Raw genomic sequence first — 24,685 nt, 5'->3', positions numbered from 1 at the left:
AGAGATCTAGTGTCCATTCATGCCTACATCTCTGGAGATGGCACACATCTGTCCAAAGGAAACTTAGGGCATCTAGGACTACCAAATGTGACAATGGGTGGCCTGCATTCAAGGCCAGCCAGGCACCAAGTCCCCTTTACTCTGCTCTGGTCCTGAGACAAAGGATATTCTTTCCATTTGAGAGAAATCCTGTTCTATACCTTTTTTTCTCCCCACCATCCATTCCCCACTCCAGGTCCCTCTCTTTGGGAGCAGAAAGTGTCATTCTTGCAATCATGGACGTAAATATCTATGGCTCCTATTAGGACTAGAACAGCTTTGAGGCTATAATTTCTATTTCTCTGTGGATAGGTAGGTTGGGGAAAGAAATAAAATAGTCCCGGAACATTTGTGAGAAATCAAAGGGGATGGAAATTAGTCAGGTGATTATTAAGGTATAACCTTACCACGTAGTTCCTGTGTTCAGATAATTTCTTACCTAAACACTAAACTCCAATATTTAGGCACGATTTTCTGCCAGTCATACTGAATTTACATGTAAACTGTATTTGTTATAAGTCTTATTAATCTAGTACTGAAAAGAGAAAATTGGATGTCTGAGAGCCTGTGCAAAACACTAATTTGNTTAGTCAGGTGATTATTAAGGTATAACCTTACCACGTAGTTCCTGTGTTCAGATAATTTCTTACCTAAACACTAAACTCCAATATTTAGGCACGATTTTCTGCCAGTCATACTGAATTTACATGTAAACTGTATTTGTTATAAGTCTTATTAATCTAGTACTGAAAAGAGAAAATTGGATGTCTGAGAGCCTGTGCAAGCAAACTCAGGTGTCAAGATAGGATCCTTAGTATTGGAGCATACTAAACTCAGTGTATATTTCCAGTTGTTGGTGGACAATCTTCTACTTTGAAAATCTTATAAAAGTAGGAAAAATACGAGTGTTGCACAGTGGGTTGGGCCTTGTCCTGCAAAGTGAAAGGTCACCGGTCCGATTCTGATCAGGGTACATACATGAGTTGCAGGTTTGGTCTTGGTCATGGCACATACGAGAGGCAACTGATCTGTGTTTCTCTCTCACATTGATGTTTCTCTCCCACTCTTTCTCCCTCACTTCCCCTCTCTCCAAAAATAAATAAGTTAAAAAATGGGCAAAGGACCTGGATGGAAATGTCTCCAAAGATGACATACAGACAGCCAATAGACATACGAAAAGATGTTCCACATTACTAATCATCAGAGAAATGCAAATTAAAACCAAAATGAGATATCATTTCCTACTTGTCAGAATGGCTATCATCAATAAATCTGAGTATGTGGTGGGAATGCAGACCAGTGCAGTCACTGTGGAAAGTAGTGTGGAGATACCTCAAAAATTACAAATGGGTCTGCCTTTTGACCCAGTGATACCAAAACACTAATTTGAAATAACATAAGCACCCCTTTGTTCATTGCAGCATTATTTACAATCAGCAGGGCATGGAAGCAGCCCAAGTGTTCATCAGTAAACAGTAAAACAATTAAGGGACATTTATACAATGGAATACTACTTGGCTGTAAAAAAGAAGAAAATTTTACTCTTTGCAACAATATAGATGGATCTGGAAAACTTTATGCTAAATACATTGATCTAGAAGATCGTGATTTATCCTGTCTTTATTTTCAGTATTGACCTGAACAAATCTCTTAACTTACTCATTTTCCTATTTATGAAAGATCTAAATCTATGTTCCTATAATATTTGAAGTACTATCATCACTTGAAGATAAAATCACATCAGGACAATGCCACTACATCATTTTCCAAAGTGAAGACAGCACTTGGTAGTTGTTAGGTCAATGACAACCAGCAGTGTGAATATCTGGACAGTGCTTGCTTGAAGTCACTGTTCCATTTTAATGTCAGTCATCAGTAACCAAGTTATTTCCCAGCGTTTTTCCATCTAGCTTTTACATTTTTGATTCTTTAGCATATTTGAACTTTTGGCTCCAAATCACTTGAGGTTTAGGTCAGTGGGTGGGAATGAATTTCACTTAGTTTTCCTAGAATGAAAGGTTAAGCAATGGTCCTAAGTTACATAATATTCTAGCAAATGGGCCAGGAACAGAATACATTGGGAATCTTGTCTACTGCTGAACCAAAAGAACTGATTTGTTTTCTTCTTAAATTAATTATTTAAACTTCTTGTTTTAAGCATTTTACAAACCTAAGCAAAGGGATTCTGGATATTTCACCTTTTATTCCAGTTTTAACTTCGTGCTGTTTTTATTTTGTTTGTCAAGCTTTTCACACACTTTTAACAGTGGCACGTCTAATTACATGTAAAAATCATCATGATTAACACAATTTACCAAATCATTTTTGTTATTGTTGTACAAGTTCAATCTGTAAGTGTTAAGCCATGTAGATTTAAAACAAGGAAAAATGCTTCTGGTTACAAAACAAATAGGTTTAGCACATAATTCCCTACTAAAATAAACCTATTAGTAAATAGTTTCTGAAGAGAAGAAAAGCAGTCAAGAAAAACATATTAACAGCTTATATTCTGCTTGCTTGTTCTTTGAAGTAGAGAGAGGGGAAAAAGCCCTTAACATTCTATAAGAAAAAGAGAGGAAAGAAAGTTTTCAGATGGGATTTAAGCCTGAGAGGTCTCTTATGCCCAGGCAGATCAATCAGGGTAAATGAGTTCTCCATGTATTATTACCTGAGGGTAGAGGAAATTGAAGATGAGATTCCCCCCCCCTCACTTGTTTGACCTTGCTGCATAAATATGATGTAAAAAATATGTGTAAAATTTGATAGTGGTCTTTTTTATTAGTTGGACCTTGAAATATTTAACTCTTTGAGATTTTTCAAATTTGGAGTAAATGACACAATTTCTTCTATGTTTACTCTAATTGTTCTCATTTAAATATAATTGTATTTGCAATCAAGACTTTAATGAAACTGACATGCAGAGAACTAAATGCCTTCTGCCCTGTGAAAACAAATGCCCAACCCTTGTTGCTGCACTCAAGGATATCAGGAAAAGAAGTGGTTAGAAAATCAATTTAAACTGCATTTTTACTTTACCAAAAGCCCTGTGACACTTACATTGGTAAGAGTACACTTTCCAAATATGTGATACCCTTTTATAAGCAACTAAAAACCCTACAGCTTCAGCCACTCTCCAAGCAAGAATAAATGGCTTCATAGTAATCTATTTGCACAATATCTGGCACTTGCAGAATAGGGGAAAGAAATGAGATCCAAAAGATAGACAATAGGGGCTCTGGTCAAGATGGTGGCATAGGTAAATGTGGTACTCACACCCTTGCACAACCACATGAAAACTACAACTAAAGTATAGAACAGCCATCATTCAGAATTACCTGAAATGCAGCTGAGTGGAAGTCCTACAACTAGAGATTTAAAGAAGACATATGAGACTAGGGGGGGTGGGGTGGTAATGTGGAATGGGCTGGTCCCCTACGCACATGTAGCAGATAAAAATTGGAAGGGCCATCTTTGTTGAGGAGGTCCCCCCCTGAGGAGAGTGGTCCCAGCCCCACACCAGGCCCCTCAGCCCACAGTTCCAGTGCCAGGAAGAGAAGTCCACATAACTTCTGGCTGTAAAAACCAGTGGGGATTGAGGCTGAGTGAAAGGACTTCTGGAGTCCCAGGGAGTTTCTTTTAAAGGGACCATGCATGGACTTACTCAGACTCACTCCCTCTAAGCTGCAGTGTTGGGCAGAAGCTTGGAAAGCACCAAGGACATACAGGAAAAGATTGATTTATCTGGCAACATGGTGGGTGCCATATTGGAATGTCCATTAACTTGGCTAATGCTGTGAGTCCTACCCTGGTGATCCCCTGAGACCCTGCCCCACCCAAATTTCAGGCCAACCCAAGATGTTTCTAGTGCCTCTTCCATATGAATTGCAGGTCTTGGCTTATGCACCAGACCTTCCTAAGATCTCTCAAAGAAGCAGCACACTCATACCTTTTGCTAAGTGGCCCCAGGCCCAGGACTAGTAGCACCTGGCTTTGGTTCACAGCTTGGACTTGCTTGGACATCTCTAAGCCCAGCACAAGAAGCAGCCATCTTCAGATCACTTTGTAGCTCATACTGAGTGGACCTTGTCCTGACCTTGGCCTGCATTTCCTGGGTGGCCCCAGAGCCAATGCACCTGGCAGACAGCTTCAGATCACATAAAAGGACCACCCAAATAACTCCAAAAGCTGCACACTCAAGGGGAAGACTCATTAGGCACCAGAGCCCTGCCAAAGTAAGTCCTGCTCTGTGGAGTGGGCCCCTACACAGCTGATCATCCACGGTGGTCACAGCCAGTTCTTACAGCTGGTCAGCCTGGGGGTAAATCTATCCCACTGACATGTCAACAGCAATCAAGGCTCAAAACAAGAGAAGGGTATACACAATTCACATGGGAAAGGGGATGCAGCTGTTGTGTCCAGCTTAGATGATGGGGGGAATCCTATAGGACACTATATAAGGCCACTCTATCAAACCCAAGAAACATAGCAGCTCTAATACATAGAAACAAACACAGGGAGGCTGTCAAAAGGAGGAGTTAAAGAAACATGACTCAATTGAAAGAACAAAACTTCACAAAGAGAATGAAACAAAATGGAGACAAGAAATCTACTAGATGCAGAGTTCAAAACACTGGTTATAAGGATGATCAATAAATTTAGTAATAACTCCAACTGCATAAAAAAGGACATAGAAACCATAAAAAAGGTCAGAAATGAAGGATACACTAACTGAAATAAAGCATAGTTTACAGAAAATTAACACCAGAGTAGATGCAGCCAAGAATCAAAACAATGATTTGGAATATAAGGAAGCAAAAACAGCCAATCAGAGCAGCAAAAAGAAAAAAGAATCTAAAAAATGAGGAGAGTGTAAGAAGCTTGGGGACAACTTTAAATGTACCAACATTCATAGCGCAGGGGGTGCTGGAAACAGAAGAGAGAGAGCAAAAAATTGAACACTTATTTGAAAAAATAATGACAGAAGGCTTCTCTAACCTGGTGAAGGAAATAGACACACAAGTCTAGGAAACACAGAGTTCCAAACAAGATGAACCCAAAGAGGCCCACACCAAGATATATCATAATTAAAACGCAAAAGGTGAAAGACAAAGAGAGAATCTTAAAAGCAGCATGAGAAAAGCAGTTAGTTGCTTACAAGGGAGCTCCCATAAGACTATTAGTTGATTTTTCAATGGAAACTTTGTAGGCCAGAAAGGTAAGAAAAGAAAGAAAGGTAAGAAAGGTAAGAAATATTTTAAGTGATGATATGTAAGGCCATACAACCAAGATTACCCAGGAAAGCTGTGATTTAGGATAGAAAAATAGCTAAACAGCTTCCCAGAGAAGAAATGTCTAAAGAAGTTCATCATCATCAAAAAGGTATTATGTGAAATGTTAAAGGGTCTTCTTTATGAAGAAGAAAAAGGATAAAAATATGAACAATCAAATGGCAATAAATACATATCTATTAACAACTGAATCTAAAAAACAAAATACATGAATGAGCAGAACAGAAATAGGCTCATAAATCCAGAGAACATTTTAATGGCTGCCAGATGGGAGGAGGGTTGAAGGAATGGGTGAAAAAGGTGTGGAATTAAAAAGTACAAATTGGTTGGTAGAGAATAATCATGGGGATGTAAAATGCAGCATAGGGAATATAGTCAATAATATTCTAAGAACTATCTGCAGTGTCAGATGGGTATGAGATTTATCAGGATGATCATTTAGGAAATTATGTAATACCTAATCACTGGAGTGCATACCCAAAACTAATATAATAATGTATGTCAAGTATAATTATAAAATAAAAATAATCTAAATATATTTTTAAAAAGTTAAAAAATAAAAAAATAAGTAAAACCTATCAATTCAGTGACACTTCAAAGTCTAAGAAGGATTGGCCATTGAAAAACTGGGTATGTTGTATTGTTGTATTTATAGTTTCAGTGTTCACTCTCATGGTTTGTGTATTTCTAAATCTACTATTTGAATGTAAATTATTTTTAAAATTATAGATAGTCTTTTAGCATAGAAATGTATCATTGTTTTATATATATGCATATATAATACAATTACACATTTGCTTATCATACACTGAGAATAAACGATAGTAAATAATTTTAAATGTTTTCTATTTACATTTGGGTATCAGTTTTTTTTCAGAATTAAAATGTATTCACTGTAAAAAGGAAAAAAGAAAGGTAGAAAACTGTAACTCCTAGGCTGTTTTAACATAATACTATGCTTTACATTTATAAATGAAAAAACACATTTTGTTTGGCATTCCTTAATGCTTTACTAACCTGAGATTATCATAAGCAAAGGAGTTTGGAGAAAGTATCATGTGCCTTGTTCCCCTTGGTGAATCCCACAGTTACCATTCTGTTTAACACAAAAGGGGTCCTCTGCAAATGCTCACGGTGTGAAAGAAAAGATGAGTGGATGGTCTTAAAGACACACAGATCTCATTTCAATCAAATCAACTTGGATTAAAGTAATTTCCAAATGTGAACAGTGTAGAGAAATCCAGAAGTGACCCGAATATTTTGCTGTAATGTGTTACATTACATTTTGTCTAAGTAATGAGGAGCTAAAACATGCCTGTGCTTTTCCTCGTTCCCTAATAATAGCATTGGCATGTTTGCTTTCCATATTATGGAAGACTTAACTGGGTGTATGTTTCAAAGTACTCTTCCACTTATGATTACCTCCCGTCTGCTACACATTAAAGAAAGCAGAGGGTAGCAGTGGAGCGTCTGGACTCCTGTCTCTTGGTAATGCAGAAGGTGGCTGGTGTTCAGAAAAAGTTCAAAACTAAGAAATAAAACAGAAGGATTACTTCATGTTCTTTTAATATCCTACTAGAGTACTGTCCAGTGGGCCTACTTAAGCATTATGAAATTTTCTAGAAGAATGCATTTTTATTTGACTTGCTATTTACCATTGAATGGGCCTAGTCTCTGTGAAGTTACTGATAAATTGCGGATTTTTGTCTTATGAAGATGAGTACATCCTGGTAGAAAAGAACTGTCCACCCCCCGTTACATTTTATTCTTCTGTAGGATACTAACCAATTTTGTCTCTAACCTAGCAATCTTATTTCAATATTCATTCAGTGACTATATAAGCCCAGTCTTCTGAATTTTCATTGAACCAGCTTTACCATCATGCTGGTTCCTTTATTAATGAGATAAATCTCTGGTAGTGTTCATTATACACCTGTATAAAAATTAGGTTTATAATTTGTTGAAAATTAACCTAAGATACTTTGCTTAAGTTATCTTGCCAAGGCCCTAAGAAGATAGTGTTTTGGCCAGAGGAATGTATAGAATTTGGTGGCCTAAAACTTATATAATTCTTGGTCCTTTTATAACGAAAAAGATTTAAAAGTACATATACAAAATATGTATACAAATGAATATTAATTTAGAACAAAAAGAAAGAACTGAATTACAAGGAAACTTGGATATTTGGTGTGTTTCTCTGAAATCCCTTTAGGCTCTTCATGGGAAATGCTTAAAAGAAAACACTTACTGACTGCAACCTGCTTCCCCTTTTGAAAGAGAATTTGAACAACCCACTGCAAGTCCTAGCAAGTTCCAGGTTTCGGAGAAACGAAGGTTCGGGCCTCTTAAGCTTCATTAGCCTCAGAGTAAACCAGCTCTGCTTCTGGGTGAGGGGACACTAGCAGATAAGAAGTTGTGAAGTAAAGGGCTGGGAGAAGGAAACCAGAGAACATTTCCAACTGGGTCCTGTAATAATAACCCCTTGTGTGGGGTGTGGTGAAGACTCAGACATTCATGTGCCAAGAGATTCAGCCCTGAGCTTGGGTTGCAGGGAGAGCATTTGGAACCAAAACAACACCTATTAATAAGAAATCCTTTGAATCTTTTCCAATCAAATTCCTCCTGCCCTAAGAGAGCCCTAAATCTGGAGAAACTAGAAGCAGAAGAGGAGTAGAGAGGCATCAGGAAGAACACATCACTTTACTTCTCAAGTTCTTGAACTGGACATCTCCCCAACCCAGTAAAGGATTGCTGACCCCTAAACTGGATAGGAGATAGAAGCTTTAACTGGAGTAGGTTGAACCAGATACTTTTACTCTGTGAACACAAAGAGAAGCCTCTGGAACCCACATGATATTCCATTAAGGGAAAGTAAAGAGTGATCCAACAAAGCATGTTCGGTATCATACTTTGTCACATCATTGATATGACAGAATAAAAAAGAAAACCTTTTATATTTGCACCCCATAAAGTTTAAACTTTTAATGAATGGAATCTGTTGATAAATGCCTTAAATGCCCAATTAATTAATGTGAGAGAAATACAAAAAACCACATACGCTTCTAACTTTTTACTTGAAACCTAATTGGATATTTTCCCTTCCTTCCTTGTTTCTACCAGAGGGGCTGCCTACAGTTGAGATGTTTGGACACTCGGTGGCAAACTTTCACAGCTGAGAATGATCTAACTAAATACAAACGAGCCCTCTAATACAGGAGACTCTTAAATCCCAGTAAAATTTCAAGGATATTGACTGGAGACAGAAAGTGTAGCAACCACAATAAAGGTTAAATATTTGAAGATGTTATTAGTCTAAATATGGTGGTGAGAAATTGATCTGGAATAGGTTCCTTTTCCGCTGGGTATTTAGAAGACTACAGTAGCCTGCTGAGCTAGATTATGGGTAATCTGACCTAGATACAGAAAAAGAACTAAAAGATCTCAGCAGGTGATGAATAAGTACATGCCTCCGTGAAATGACAACAAAGACAAGCGAACATTTTGGAGGGGATTGCTACTCATTTCAGAACAGATGGAAAAGCTAAGACACAATACCCTAATTCTTTGTACTCTGTAATAATTGTTGCCATTGCAATTTCAAATTCAATTTATGGTTCCTACATCATTTTGAATTGCTAACTGATTTGAAAACTATTTTCAGAAATCATGAAAAATGACTTTTTATCAATGTCAAAAATATGTTTATAGAATTAGATAATAGGGAAAATGGACCAAAAGAAAAGAATTAAAGAAACTAACTTTTACTTCTATTCAGACACTGAGAATAATGAAAGTTCCCTGATGTGAAGAAATAAATACTTTTTTTGAAATTGCCAGTTATAGTTAATTTTATGTGTCAACTTGACTAGGCTATAGGGTGCCCAGATAGCTGTTTAAACATTATTTCTGGGTGTATCTGTGGGTGTTTCCGGAAGAAATTAGTATTTGAATTGGTAGACTAAGTAAAGCAGATGGCCCACCCTGATGTGGATGGATATCTTCCAACCCCTTGAGGGTCTGAAGAGAAGAAAAAGTAGAGTTAGGCTGAATTTGCTCTCTACCTGACTGTTGAGCTGTGGTGTCAGTCTTCTCTAGCTATTAATTAATGCCCCTGGTTCTCAGACCTTCAGATTGAGACTGAAATCTCCACCAGTCTTCCCTGGGTCTCCAGCTTGTAGGTGGCAGGTCGTGGGACTTCCTATTTTCCATAATTGTGCGAGCCAATACTTTATAATATCTATATCTATCTATCTCTCTGTGTCTGTCTATTTAGTCATCTAGCCAGCCAGCTACACTGCTTAATAGGGAAAATTTAGATTGAGTCAGATTTCCTTGGTAAGTTGACCAAATAAAACTATTTTATCCTTCCATTGGCATAGTGCAGTAGTCTACAAACTATCGTCCTTAAGCCAAACCCTGACAGTGTCCTGGTTTTGTAAATAAAGTTGGAACACAGTCGTGTATCTTTAAGGTCTACTTTGGTGTTCTGAGAGCAGAGTTGAATAGTTGAGATACCAAGTCTAAAATGTTTGCTATTTGACCCTTTACAAAAAAGTTTGCTAACCCATGTCTAGGTACATGGAGGATCGCAATGACTGGTGATGAATGAAAGCTATGAGAACAATTAGAGGCAGAAAGCACATTCACTCACATGTGGTATTACTGACTTTTAGTGCATGACAAAATACATTAATGTACACTTAGCTCCTGGTAAAACTGAGACTAGGTGTAAAATTCATGTCTCAATAATCAATGACTACAGTGTCAGTGACATTAGTTTTCAGGGCAGTGGTTTATATTCCCAGTGGTGTATATTCCCAAACCTGATGCTGCTTTTTAAATTATTGTTTAACCTATTTTAAAACATCTGGCACAGAAAGGAGACAGCGATTTAAATATTATCTGTTTAATTTGCTAACCTTCCTGTGCCCTTTTGGAAACAGCTTGTTCAAAGTCCACAGAGATTTAGATACTCAGAATAACCCTTCTGTATCACTCTCTACACTGAATTTCACTACACGCAATTTGGATTTCTCTGAAATAAGCAACCACAGGGGTTTGAACATTCTAGCAAAGATTTATTGCAAAATGAAAAAGATTGGACACTGCCCAGGACTGTGTGATGGCACTCAAAGCAGAATGACATTTGTTCAGTAAAACTGCTGTAGGAATACTTTCCCTCAATAGCTTTCCATGAAATTTGACTTCTTGTAAGCAGATTACCTTCATTGACAATGTAGGGACAACACTTAATAACAGTGAATTGTATCAACCAAGCTACTAAAATTAGTAATGATTGTGTTTACAAATAGTTATGTAACTGTATTTCACTTTGTGAACCATAAAGTGTAGCTTTGTGTACTAACCCTCTGTTGACTTACCATCTTACTCTTGTTTAGAGCATTCCTTTTAAAGGGTTATCACTTAAACTACTATTATTGTTTACATGTTGGGGAGAGTGGGCATGCATTCACAGGAGATATGAATTAGAATGTTCAAGTATATGTGTGGATTGAAAAATTTTGCCTCTTTTAAGTTTCTTATATGAGGGGGGTGCCCCAAAAAACAGAATTTATTTTACTCATAAAACATTTATTCTTACATGTTTAAAATTCAGTCATCTTCAAAGTGCTCTCCATTTGCTGCAATACACCTATGGAGACATTTTTTTCCATTACTCAGAACAGTTTTTGAACTCATCGATTTTGATGCCTTTCAGGCTTCTGCCATTTTTTTATTTCGCCCCTTCCACATTGGCAAAACATTTTCTTCTGAGGACTTTTTTCATCCAGGGAAACAAAATAAGTTGCTTGGGGTGAGGTTGGGTGAATAGGGAGGGGAGTGGAGGTCATGCTGTTTTTTGGTCAAAAACTGCTGAACACTCTGCAGTGTGGGCAGATGTGCTTATAAATCACCGGTCATGAAATGGGCAAACATGTTGAAAGATTCTTTTTAAAAAATTTATTTAATTATTGTTCAATACAGTTTTCTGTCTTTTACTCTTAAAAGATTCTTCAAAAAAGTTCACCGAAGACAAAAGAAACTTTTCACAACAACGCCAGCTCGTACACTGATACAGATGGGTTTCCGGAACACTCACCTAGCAGGGGATGCCTGTATCACAAGGAGCCTGCCCTTCAGAAAATAATTCTGTTTTTTGGGGAGTTCCCCCTTGTATAGCTCATTAGGAGGCATTCCCTAACTTGTAGATGAAAGTCTGTAAACTATAACAATTAAGCTGTTATGAGAAATTATTTTTGCATTTTAAATAAAAGCATCATGCATGCCTACTATAGTATTAAAACATTAGTGCCACTTTATCTTGAGATAGGAAATTAGAGAGGGAAAAGAGCTTTATTTATTTATTTTTTTTAAAGAGTGTTTTTTAATATTTTATTTATTTATCTTTTTAGAGGGGGAGGGAAGGAGAGAGGAAAGAAACATCAATGTATGGTTGCTTCTCGTGTGTCCCCTGCTGGGAACTGGCCTCTGCCGGAAACTGGCCTGCAACCTAAGCATGTGCCCTGACTGGGAATTGAACCGCGATTGTCTGGTTCACAGGCCCGAGCTCAATCCACTGAGCTACACCAGCCAGGGCCAGAGCTTTATTTTTATCTATGTAATAATGATTCTTTTATTCTAAACAAAGATGGTCTATTATTTTGAAACTAAAATAATAAAACAATAGACCTAAAAAGAATTCCAAGAGGTCACTTTGGCCACTGCCTTTGAATCCAGAAAAATTGAATATTAATATATTTCATTTAAATTGCTGTACTCTTTTAAAAGCTGTCTTGCATTCAATCTCCCATTTGGGGAGAATAGGAAAAAAGAGGATGGGAGTTTAGGAGTCTTCCTGGCTTGGCTCAGGAGTGAGATTAAATCAGATGGCATCACAAAATGCAAAGATTGAGAAGGGTTGGAAGAGAGTTCAGAAGACTTTGGAGAGATTCCTTTTATGATGTGGCAGCATAAAGAGGAAAAGCAACCTTTGACTTTGGCCAATAATACACATGGCAAGTGAGTTATCAAATGTATTAGTCGGTTCAGATTTCTTTGTCAAAGTTAGGATGGGGCTCAGCAGCACAAAGGATCTCTAGGTCCCTTGGTTGGAACACTTTACGCCACTCACTATAGTTTAAGTATGGGTATGTTTCTGCTGGGGGCCAGGTGCTTGTCATGGTGGTGGTTCTTTGTGATCTACTTTGCTTTGTGTTCTTCTTGAACAAGTCCTTTGGTCTGAGGCTGCTAATGGCCTCNGGAAAAGCAACCTTTGACTTTGGCCAATAATACACATGGCAAGTGAGTTATCAAATGTATTAGTCGGTTCAGATTTCTTTGTCAAAGTTAGGATGGGGCTCAGTAGCACAAAGGATCTCTAGGTCCCTTGGTTGGAACACTTTACGCCACTCACTATAGTTTAAGTATGGGTATGTTTCTACTGGGGGCCAGGTGCTTGTCATGGTGGTGGTTCTTTGTGATCTACTTTGCTCTGTGTTCTTCTTGAACAAGTCCTTTGGTCTGAGGCTGCTAATGGCCTCACTGGGAGTTCCCTGTCAGTACATATCTGGTTCTTCTTTTGGGTTACTGCACAGAGTGGCGGAGTGTTCTACATACGGCTGGGTATTGGTGTTTTACACAGACCAGGAAGGAGTGAGAGACAACATTTTCATCCTGGTAATCTTCTTTGTGGCCCATTGGCTATCTGAGCTCTTGTATTGAACTTTTGATTCCATTCATGATGACTTCACTCTCATGAACTAATATTACCTCCCAAAAGCCTGACTGCCAAAAATCATCACACTGGAGATTAGGGTTTCAACACATGAATTTTGGGGAGACACAAATATTCAGTCCAGAGCACCTACCTTGGGTGGCCTCCTTCTCCTTACTTTGTATTTCTTTTTAATCACTCCACTACTCATTCTGCTCCCTTCCTACAAAATAATGTAGTTTTTTCTAAAAATATTTCCTTGCTCTGCTTTCTTTTCTTTTCTTTTTGCTTCCTTTCAGTAGTTACACGATTGAGCCTTAAGGTCTGCATAGTTGACCTCTGATCTATGCATTTGTCCTGACCATTGTTAACATGTGGATATCCCCATTTGGATGGTCATCTGACTTTTGAGGACAAAAGACCCAAACTGAACCCATACTCTTCCCTCTTCTTCCTGCAATTATTCAAGCATTCTAGTTACAAGGTTTGGAACCCAATAATCATGCTTTACATCTTCCCTTGACTCACTGTTTTTGATAAATTCCTTAGTCCCTATGATTCCTCTGGAAGGTCTGTTCTTGTTGGTGTTGTACTGGAACTGGCCAACTGCAATGTGCCATGGTTTTGGCATGCACGGGGACATGCTGGAATGGAAGCCATAGTTGCCAGATATTGGCATGTTCTATGTACAGTAATGCAAGAGGTAATTTATGGGAGTTAAGTTCTGGCAATGAAGATAGAAATCATGTTGTTCCTAGGATATGAAGAAGCATTTTATTTGTAGGGTATATAGCTGGCAAGTGGCCATCCTTAGCTCCTTGCTGCTTGTTGGCTGGACGCTACTCTCATGCTTTGTCACATGGACCTTCCCAGACTTGCTGCATGGTTTATCAAAACCAGCATGACAGAGTGTCCTTCCAAGCTGCAGCTCACAATCCCATGTAACCTAATCATGGAAGTAAGTAATACCCCATCACCCTAATCTCTTCATTATTTTGTTGGCTATAAGTAAACTACTGGTCCCATGTACACTGAAGTTAGAGGGGATCATACAAGGCTTGAATACTAGGAGAGGGGATGATGGGGGTTATGAAGGAGTCCGTTGACCATATATTGAGAGGGAGAAAACACAATTCTTGTCACTTCTGCAATTCCATCAATGGCAAAGCCTCATTGACAATATTTGTTAAGGTTAAATGTCAAATATTTCAGGCATTAGAAAGTCAGAAGAAGTTTTTTTCCTTGTTTATTCACTTATTAGGCAAAGATGCAAGTTTTCCTACAGGGATTTTAAGGGGTGTCTTGCTGGATAATTTCTGCATTATTATTTTAAAAATAATTGCTATTAATGGGTTCATTATAAAGCAGAATACTTATTAAGTAAAGCCCTGATTTTGTTTCCTTCAGAAAAGTGACCATGGCCAAGGAAGTTATCTTCACTCTTAGCTTCAAAATGTACTCTCTTTTAAAGTCCTTTAAAGCTATATCTGTTATACTTTTTCTATATAAAGTAGGTTTATATAATGCTGTTGTTGTTTTACAAATGCATAAATGAAATCACAGACTCGGACACAGTTAATTGGGAACAAAGGTTTTAGATACCCTAAGAGTTGATCTCTTTCTTTTTCACTAAACCATGCTTTTTCTTCAAATTTATTATAGTCAGTCTGTGACTGTCTGGTCAATATATCCCTTGACTTTATCATTCTTGTCAATTACTCTGTTCCTTGTCTTTGCCATTTGTTTCTCTTATTTTTTATTCCAGTGGTTACTTTCAGTGCCCATCTCTGCCTACCATTTTGTACCCTACTTTTTTAAATAGAATTTTTCTGTTTCACACATTATGCATATAGGTGTTTACTTTTATGAAGCCATTAATGACTTGATAGCTTTCTCCTTAGAATCACTGAAGTGAATTAATTAAGATATTTCCTGTGAGATTTGGTCAATTTTCCTTGACTTGAATTATTATAATCTGTACAAGTTTCTGCTTCCACTCTGTCATTACTGCAGCCCTGAAAAAAGATTTCTCAGAGGACTGAAGAAATCTGGGGATATGTTCTACACTGTCCAAATGAGACTCCTTCAGGGTCAAGTCACTTAAGACATTTGAGTGGAACAGAAAATAACTTTAATTAAGAACTTAAACTTATAAGCATGATGAATCTTTTCTTTCAGAAAAAAAATGTACATAAGATTGCAAATAAAAAGAATAAATAGATATAGGTACTTTTTCTCCACTTGTAATTTTAGAGATATAAGTAGATATTTTAAAGAGGAAGCAAAAAGAACAATAAAAATTAATACATTAAAACCATATCAATGAATAATAATCTCTCATTCATAATTCTTGAAAGCAGAACACTTTGGTAAACTTTCACTTGGATCCATTTAAAATAGTCAAAAATAGTTTTCATTTACCTAGTTATGCTCAGAGGTCATGAATTTCTTGCCATTGGAGCCACAATGTTTACATTTCCATGAGCAAGCAAGTATCTACCACATGTGTGCATCAACTAGGTAATGCATGCAAGGACTTGGATGTTCCAAACCTTTCTTTCTATCACCCAGATGACAATGCTGCTGGTTTTGTTGTTTGAAGAATTTGGAGGCATGAAATACAGGTTGGAGATCAGGAGGCTAACACTCACCTAATGCAGGTGCCGTTGTTGTGACATTGATGGCGAGCACACCAAGGGACATGGCAGTTTTCAACGTTCTTTCCATGTAGTGCTTCCTCAGCAATGAAGTATTCTTTGTGGTTTACCTGAAGCTCTCTGATGCAGCCCTTGAACCCATAAATAGGGCCAGTCTTCTTGCGGGTCTTAATGTTTTCAGGAACACGGCCGAGGAACATTGACTCAAAATGTGCCTGTAGAAAAAAATAACAATAAAAATCTTCTTATAAGATGTTGTTATATTATAGGAGAAAGGCCTAAGATGTTTTGTTCTGTAATTGCGTGTTTTAATGTGTTCTGTGTTAAACAGGTTTCAATTGTCGGCTAGTTTTGTCAGTCCTACTAGGTGGTATTGTAAGTTACTTTAGGAAAGGGCTCTTATTTTATATTTCTTTCATATCTCTCACAATAGCTAATAAATTTTAGTACAAAAAAAGGGGCATTTGGTAAAACTTGCTGATTGATTACTTTGAAATGTATTTTTGAACTCAAGTGTTTGCATTTTAATGTGAACATTATGAAATAAATAATAAATGATAAAGGAAATGAAAATTTCTTGTTTAATTATTGTTAGATATTGAATGTACCCCCCCAACCACCCATTCATATGTTGAAGTCCTAATCTCCGGTACCTCAGAATGTGACCTTGTTCAGAACTAGAGCGTGCACTCATTGACCAGAATAATGACGTGATCACTTGCATGATGTAAATTGCTACTAAATCTCTCCTTTATAACCCCTCAGCAACATACATAAATTGAAATTTTATCATTTAGATGTGCATGACATGCAACTTTCCTCAAGAGAAACCTAGGCGCTACAGTTGAGGTCTGGATGGACTGGTAAGGAGGCCGTCAACCTCAGCGCTGTTGGGCACATGACAAGGAGATGCAGCAGCATATGGGCAGTTTATGTTTCTGCTGTGCTCAAACCCACAACACACTCACTCAGTCCAAAATGATGTTGAAAAGTATTTAAACTGGTATTGCACATACAATAAAATGGGAAACTGTCATTGCAAGAATTTAAAAAACTAGAGCCAAATAATGAAGTTATGACTCCAGTGGGAGGAGGGGATAGGAGATGCCCAGTAATATCACAATATTTATTTATACTACTATTTTTTTTGTTTAATGTAAATGTACTTCTAGAGAATGGAAGCATATCAAAGTCTCCATGATCAAACTAATTCTGTTATTTGAGATCTTATTCTTTTCTTTTAGTGATGCAGGCTCTGCTCCTAAGGGCATTCCTTTTTTTTTTTTTTTTTTCCTGAGTGCTTCATGTGGGACTCAAAGATATATAGTTACTCAGAGGATGACTACCTTTGGGTATAGTGGGGCGGAAGTTTCAAGGCATATTAACAGAGCTTTCATGCAGCGTAGGAGTACCTCTATTTGTTTTCACATCCTTTTTCATATACTACGTCCATTTATGTGAATTACTCTAATGAACCATTAGCAGAGCTCTTTATCAGCTAAGATAAGTGACTCACTGCTAAGGCAATCTGGGATCTATCATGAACCTGCACGCTCAGCGAATCCAAGGCTATGGCCTTCTTCTCACTGAGGATCTCTGACATCTCCGTGTATTGATCACACACCTGGAATGGCAAACCTCTCACTGCCTTGACAAGTGTGCTGTCTTAGCACAAAACTGATAGTGGTTGAAAGAATATCCTCCTCTTCTGTTAGCAGTAGGCAGATCTGAGGGAAAGTCTGTAGAGCTCTCTATGATTTATTAGACCATTAAAAACCACCCAAACAATGGAAATAAATAGCTCTTGTATTTCTTCTGATCTGAGGCCCCAACTTAGTGGAGCCCCGAAAATGTCTAAAAAAGCAGCTGTTGTTGGCTGCACATAGATAACCATTAAAATGGTTGACTTCCTCTATCCCCAGACTCTCAATTATCGAAGAGCTGCCTTTTGTGTGTATAATCATTCCTAAGAAGACAGGCCTTAAAAGGAAGTCTTTTCTAATAGCTCCTTGTGAATCAGACTATGGAGAATAGAGTCTGACATCAAGATATGATCTTATAAGATACAACCACGGGGAATAGACACGTACAATCAAGGAGGAATCATCAAGATAATGACAAATATGAATGATGACTGAGGCAAAAGGACTCCACATTGACAAGAGTGAGCAAACATTTTCTTTCCTCTCTGAGTTTCTTGTTAAAGGAAGAATATAGTGCTCCTCTGTAATATGTGGGAATAAAATAAGGAGATAAGCAAAAGGGAATACATTTTTAAAAACTGAGGAGTGAGGGGAAGATGGATAAGAAGCAGCTTTAATCTCTTTCCTGTTTTGTCTTAAATTTAGATATCAGGGTATTACATGCATTTCTGTTATGATGTCTTAATTAAACATTTACTTTTGTTTTATATCCTTGAGTCTGTCTAAAGTTAAATGACTATTTTGTGTTAATAAAGGATAGGAAGTTAACTGTAAATGTATTTGTTTTTGTTAAGATTAACTATCAGAATGTACTTGTCTTTATCCAAGTATATAATAACAAAATTGAAAAGAAACTGAGTTTTATTTAGTGTGAGTACAGATTTTTAAAATATTATTTGAATTATATGCAGATAAATTTAAAACCAGAGACATGGAGTCTTGGAATAAAGATGAATGAGATTTTGGGTAAAGTGTTTAGGAAGAGGATGTATTTAAATAACTTTCCACATGTGATTTAAGTCTTAAATTCTTTAAGACTGTTTAGAGACATTAAATGAAAGGGAATTAAAGGTAGAAAGAGTATTTATTTCTTTGCTGTTAGTGTCTCTCTCCCCTCCTACATAACATGATAATCATGAGCATATAGTCTCTTTCATACTAATTTATGTCCCCCTTTAAAGCTGGGCCTCCACCCTTTGGCGCCTTGCGGTTTTCTAAGTCTTTAGCAGCAACTTGTAAATAGGAGGTTTGACACAAATTTGTATATAACCTGATTTATGAAACCTAATCCTGCTTTTCCTCAGTCTCCTACTTGGCTTTTAGGCCTCTTTCCTACTTTATGCTGCCTTAGAAACTTGCTAGTTTGCCCGATTCATCATATGGGAAGTCCCCACTGAATACTTCCCAGGAAGGAGTATTACCATGGTTTTAATTCTAACATAGCTCTCTATGCATATATAGCACCGAGTATAGGCCACTTTTATAAAAGTTCTTTGTTATGTAGGAGAATAATATCAAGTAGGTCACACAAAGAGTTATTTTTTAATTTGATGAATATCAGTGAAATCCTAGTAAGTCATGTACTTCACAGTTAAACCTTTGCTCCTTAAGACTTTCTAGGCTAAAGAATGTTCTTAAATAATATCTTCTCACCTTGTCAAAGAAAAAACTGAACTTTAGTGAAGTAATCAATAGATTTAGTTGCTACCCTGTGAGCACATGGATATACGGAAGTGGAGATACAAAAGAAGGATGTGAGATTATTCTTGTTTATAAGAAAGTTAAATGTAATCTGGAGAAATAAATTGTAAAGAAATTAACTAGTCAGAAAATAGCAGCTTTCTGGTTAGCGAGATAGCAGAATAGGATGCTCCAGCTATTCCTTCCTCATCTCATGGAAGGAACACTGATTCAACAATACAGAGACAGGGACTCTTCGTGAGAAATGTGTAGATTGCAGTGAGAGGCACTTGCACTTAGGCCACTGTGAAACCAGCTGTATTGAGACCAAGAGGAAAATGTGTGGTACCCACTCACCATAGCCCTCCTCTAGGTTCAGTGGGGCATGATTGAGAGAAAACTTCCAGTTTCCAGGTTCTCTTTGGGGGAAATAGAAAAGTGAAACATACATTCTTTGTGTAGACTTTCCGAGGACTAGGTGCTGTCTTATCCGAATTTCAGTGCTGACGAGAAAGAGTGCCAGGTTGGGGCCACTGAGAGGGGTGAAGGTTCAGACTAGCGTGTCTTCACTCAGCATAGTTTCTCCCCACACCTCAGTGGGAGAGAGTAGGCAACCACCGCCCCCCGACTTCTGACTTCTCTCTGGGGATGAAACAGTGGGAACATGCATCCAAAATTACAGCTTTTCAGGGGGCAGCCTGAAGAATGAGTTTCTGTCTCCTCTGTCTTGGAGTAGTGTGACAGGACCTGACATACATGAGATTGCTGAAAACAAAGGAGAACTAGACAGTGTCCTGCTGCTCCAGAGGACCCAGTGGTGCAAAACACAGAAACTGATTCAGTTTGCTGGCTTCTTCCTGGGGCTGGGGTGGGGGTGGGCAGAGGAGAGTAGGGCACGCTTCTAACATTTTGGATTTTCAGCAGTTTTCCTGAGAGACTGGTTCTTATTTTGCCTGTCTTGGAGCTCCAATGAGACCCAGCACAGTGTATACACCTGGGGCTGCTGAGAACAAAAGAAAACTCCAGAGAATTTGCTGTGTTGCAGACAGACAGCAGAGGAAGCAAAGATTATGAGCACTCCAAACAGACACTGGCAAATTTGTACAACATAGAATTTTCACATACAAGTCAGAATACGCATCCATAGAAAAGGTCTAAGAGTCTAGTAAGTTTAAAAAAAAGAAAAGGTTTGAAAGGGTCTGAGAATCTGGCTAATTAGTGTTTGGTTCTTCCCTATACAGAGCCATTCCATAAAGACTGGGAGAGATGCCTGTTTTTTCAAATGTGTGGATCCTATCACAAAGTGACAAGGCACAGGAAGATCAGGAAAACATAGCCCAATCAATGGAACAAAATAAATCTCCAGAAACCAGCCCCAAAGAAATGGAGGTATATATATATATATGAATGACCTGACAACAAATTCAAAATAACTATCATAAAGCAGCTCAGTGAGCTCAGGAAAATAAATCATGAAGAAAATGAGAACATAAACAGAGACATAGAAAATGTAGAAACCAAGCAGAAATTTTGGAGCATAAGATAGAAAACTGAATTAAAAATATTCACTAGAAGGGTTCAACAGAAGACTTGATCAAGCAGTAAAAGGAAGTAGTAAACTCGAAGACAGGTCATTTTAAATGATCCAGTTAAAGAAGCAAAAGGAAAAAAAAAGATTAAAAAAGGAGTAACCATAACCTAAGTGATTTGTGATACATCACCAAATGGACAAATATATGTATTGTGATAGTCCAGAAGTATAAGAGAGAGGGAGAAAGGGGACGAAATCTTATTTGATGCTGTAATGGCCCCAAACTTTCCATATCTGTGAGAGAAAGTGGACGTTCACATTCAAGACCTAAAGCACTAAAACAAGAATGAATAGAAAGAGGTTTATACCAAGACACATTATAATCTATTTAAAAATCTCTATTATAATGAGCAGAGTCAGGGGTAGAGATTTTTTTAATGGCTTACGTTAAAGTTCATGCCTTAAAATTAAGTGGCTTCAGCTCACAAAATTCACAGTGCTTAAATCCTTATTCCACAAATTTCCACCAGCCTCTCATTGTAAGAAAAGAGGAAGAGGGAGGAGCAAAAGGCGTACTCACAATAAACAAATGGAGACTGGCTCCAGGAGGGTATGAGAAACCATTACTCCAGGACGGGGTCTAGTCCGTGAGATCTCGAGACAGACAGCCTCCACAAGGGAGATTAAAATGAGCTTTGGGGTTAACTCACTTTAGAAGGCATCAGTGATTTGCTGAGACTTCAGAGCACTTGAGTTGGGATGAACACAAGAAGGCAGAGCATTGTAAAAAGACTTTACGGAACCTAAGCACATCATCTCTTTACCACCTTAAAAACACCCAGATTCTTTTCAATTTGAATAATAAGTTTTATTCCCATGTGTTGGTCTTTGTGTGTACATGCATAATTACCTGGGACATTCTGTTCAGCATTTCATTCAGTCAACCTAAAGTATGAGGGGACTGATTTGTCGCAAGAGCTGCAGGTATGACATATTTATAATTTTTGACAACCAAAGGGTATTTATTGAGCATTTCTTGAATTCTGTGGATTAAATATATGGTCCATTGATGACTATGATAATAGTATATTATGTGTTATTTATAATAAAATATGAATCTTTAATATAAAAATGGATAACTAAAGTTACATTGAATACTTTACATTGGATTTTTTTAGACATGATGATCAGTGTTTTACATATTATTCACTATTTGAATATTTTATGTCATGAACTGAAAATTTGGCCATCTTGGGCTGTTGCATGACTTTTAATACATGAAAACCAATTTTATTCCTATTTAACAATCTATCTGACAATTTTGAATCTGGGACAGCAGCAAATGAAGAAGAGTTAATTAAGTGTATTACAAAGGATCAGAAAAGTGTTGGGAATCAGAAAACCTGGGATCAAGTTTCTGTCCTTTTCATTATGAAATTTTGGACAACTGCTACTTGGTTTCCTCAGATTTGTATGAGGTATAATCATTACTTTGCAGGATTTTTGTATCAGATGAGATAATATATGGCCATAACTTGGAAAATGTACTGTGCTTATGAAAACATTAGATGTTCTTATGTCCCTCTTTTAGATGCTTGCATATACTGAACAAGAGACTAGGTAGAAAAATGGAAATTAAATAAAATTTCCAACTCATTAGTGCACTACACACTGCAAGCACTAATGTGTACCAAAATTAGCACTTTGGAGCTCTAATTATATCGATTAACTCTCCATGCTGATCAAATGAACCAGGAATTCTTCATTTTAAATATATTGCTATAAAGTCATACTAAGAAGCATGTAACCAGCCATATTATTAAAATGAAAAGAATTCAGGAAATTGTTTGTTCTCTAGTGGGACAGACATTCTTTCTTCTTTCAATTTAGCTTCATTGAAGTTTCTAAGAAAAATTTCCTGGCCAACATAAATCCTGAAACCTGAGAATAAACTTTTTAACAGCACAGTACAAGCACTACCATGCCCTATAAAAGAGTAAGTTTTTTTTGTATGAGTGACCCATGGACATGGACAACAGTGTGGGGATGGACTGTGGGAGTGGGGTGTGGGATGGGTGGAACAGGGCAAAGGGAGAAAAATTGGGACAACCGTAACAGAATAATAATAACACATGATTTAATAAAAAGTATAACTTTTAAAGCACTGTTTTGTATCTTGCTAATTTTCCCCATTCCTGAGCTTTTTCTTAAATCAAGCATAATGTATTATATGTCAAGTTTGAGAAGAAAATCAATTTCATGCTAAATTTAATAAAACTTGTTTACTGACAGGCAACATTAAATATATTTAATTATACTTAAAATATCAGAGATGAATATTCTGGTGTTTTGTTGGGAGACTTTACAGGGATTTGTTCAATAAAAACTATGATTAACACAATAAATTAAAAATAAACACTTAATTTTAAATATTGAGAGCACATTTAGTAATGTTTAAAACTGGAGCTATGTATACCTACCTGAGAGGCCTGGGATATTTTCAAGTCTTTCTTCTGTATTGGAGGTTTTCCATCTGCAGTCATTTCAATCATACAAGCAACCCCAGGATGGCCAGAAGGCATTGTGAAGCTAGAAATAAAAAAGAAGAGGCCATTAATGTACATGTTATTGCCAAGAACGGAGTAGCTCCACACATGGGTGGTAAGTACTGCTTCAATGAGAAAGGTGCTTTCTGGATCACAATAATCCTGAAATATGGCCGCAACCAAGTGTGAACATTTTAGTATAGATAAAAGATATATTTCTTTTGAACACTGCATTTTATTCTTCTTGTCTCCTCCTGTCTTTAAATCAGGACTTGAAATGCTTTCAGAAAGTTAAACTCCCACAAAACAAAAGGAACTTTATGTTTTTAAGTAGGTATTGATAAATTTTAAGTGCTAACTGTGGTTGACATATGGTCTCACTCATGTAGGAAGGAGATTGTTGGACAAGTAACATCAATGCTAAATGATGCTGAACTCCTTAGGTAGAAATTTCCCCTCCCTGGCCTACAGGGGAAATAGAAATGGAATAATAAATGAAAGGCTGCATACCCTAGGGCAGTGAGATTACACTGTGATACAGTTATCAGAACTCAGAAAGCATGCTGCTAATGTACTGGCTGGTAGTACTGCACTTCAGAGATAAAGAAAAGTATAAGGTTAAGGGAATTTGTAGGATGAATAGCAAAAATGGCCAATGCATAATTGAAAATTTATCAGAGTTACAGAGTGATGCAATCAGATGAAAAGCTACACATATTAAAGTACTTGGCATATTTTTTAAACAGAATTTTAAAAGATAATTCAAATGATATTACCCTGTCACTTGACATATGTAGTAATAGGACCTTGTACTGTTATGAAACCTACTTCATAGAGATATTAGGAAATACGTTTACTAATACTAACAGTACCAATCTCTGCACACTAAACATGTGAATGATTTTAATGCTCACTCATGCTTATTTGTATTTTCTAAATTTTTGACTATGAATACACCTATTTTTAATTTTTAATTTTAACCAACTGCCCTAAATTTCTCCAGGATGATGAGAGTTACCAGGACATGGGACATTTTATGCTTAAACCAGGGAAGTTCAGTTCCAAGATCCAACTAAGATCAGTTAATTCTATTTTTTTTTCAAAAAAAATTATTGTATTGTTGTTCAGTTACTGTTGTCTGCATTTTCTCCCCAACATTCCACCTCCACCCCAGGCAAGCCCACCTCCCTCCCTTGCTTCCACTCTTCCCCTTGGTTTTGTCCATGTGGCCTTTATGGTAGTTCCTGAAAACCCTTCTCCCCACTGTCCCCCTCCCCCATTGCCTCTGGCTATTGCTAGATTGTTCTTAGATTCAATGTCTCTGGTTATATTTTGTTTGATTTTTTTTCTTTTGTTGATTATGCTCTAGTTAAAGGTGAGATCATATGGTATTTGTCTCTCACTGCCTGGCTTATTTCACTTAGCATAATGCTTTCCAGTTCTATCCATGCTGTCACAAAGGGTAGGAGTTCCTTCTTTCTCTCTGCTGCATAGTATTCCATTGTGTAAATGTATTACAATTTTTTG

General features: G+C 37.2%; 1 protein-coding gene across 1 annotated transcript in view; it reads right to left on the bottom strand.

The window, feature by feature from the left end:
• The window catches only part of LOC118978743 (protein eyes shut homolog), a 753,210-nt gene that overhangs the window by 186,187 nt on the left and 542,338 nt on the right, over positions 1-24,685 (bottom strand). The window contains exons 10-11 of the mRNA XM_037034365.1: positions 23,093-23,201; positions 15,693-15,913 (exon numbers count right to left, since the gene is read on the bottom strand). Coding sequence (XP_036890260.1) covers positions 15,693-15,913; positions 23,093-23,201 — 330 coding nt within the window. The remainder of the gene's footprint in view (positions 1-15,692; positions 15,914-23,092; positions 23,202-24,685) is intronic.

The sequence above is a fragment of the Sturnira hondurensis genome, unplaced genomic scaffold, assembly GCF_014824575.4.
Source record: "Sturnira hondurensis isolate 20B ecotype Veracruz unplaced genomic scaffold, ASM1482457v3 Scaffold0022136, whole genome shotgun sequence".
In the NCBI taxonomy this organism is placed as follows: domain Eukaryota; kingdom Metazoa; phylum Chordata; class Mammalia; order Chiroptera; family Phyllostomidae; genus Sturnira; species Sturnira hondurensis.
Note: the sequence above shows the minus strand (reverse complement) of the source record. Positions and strands in the feature narration are given on the sequence as shown.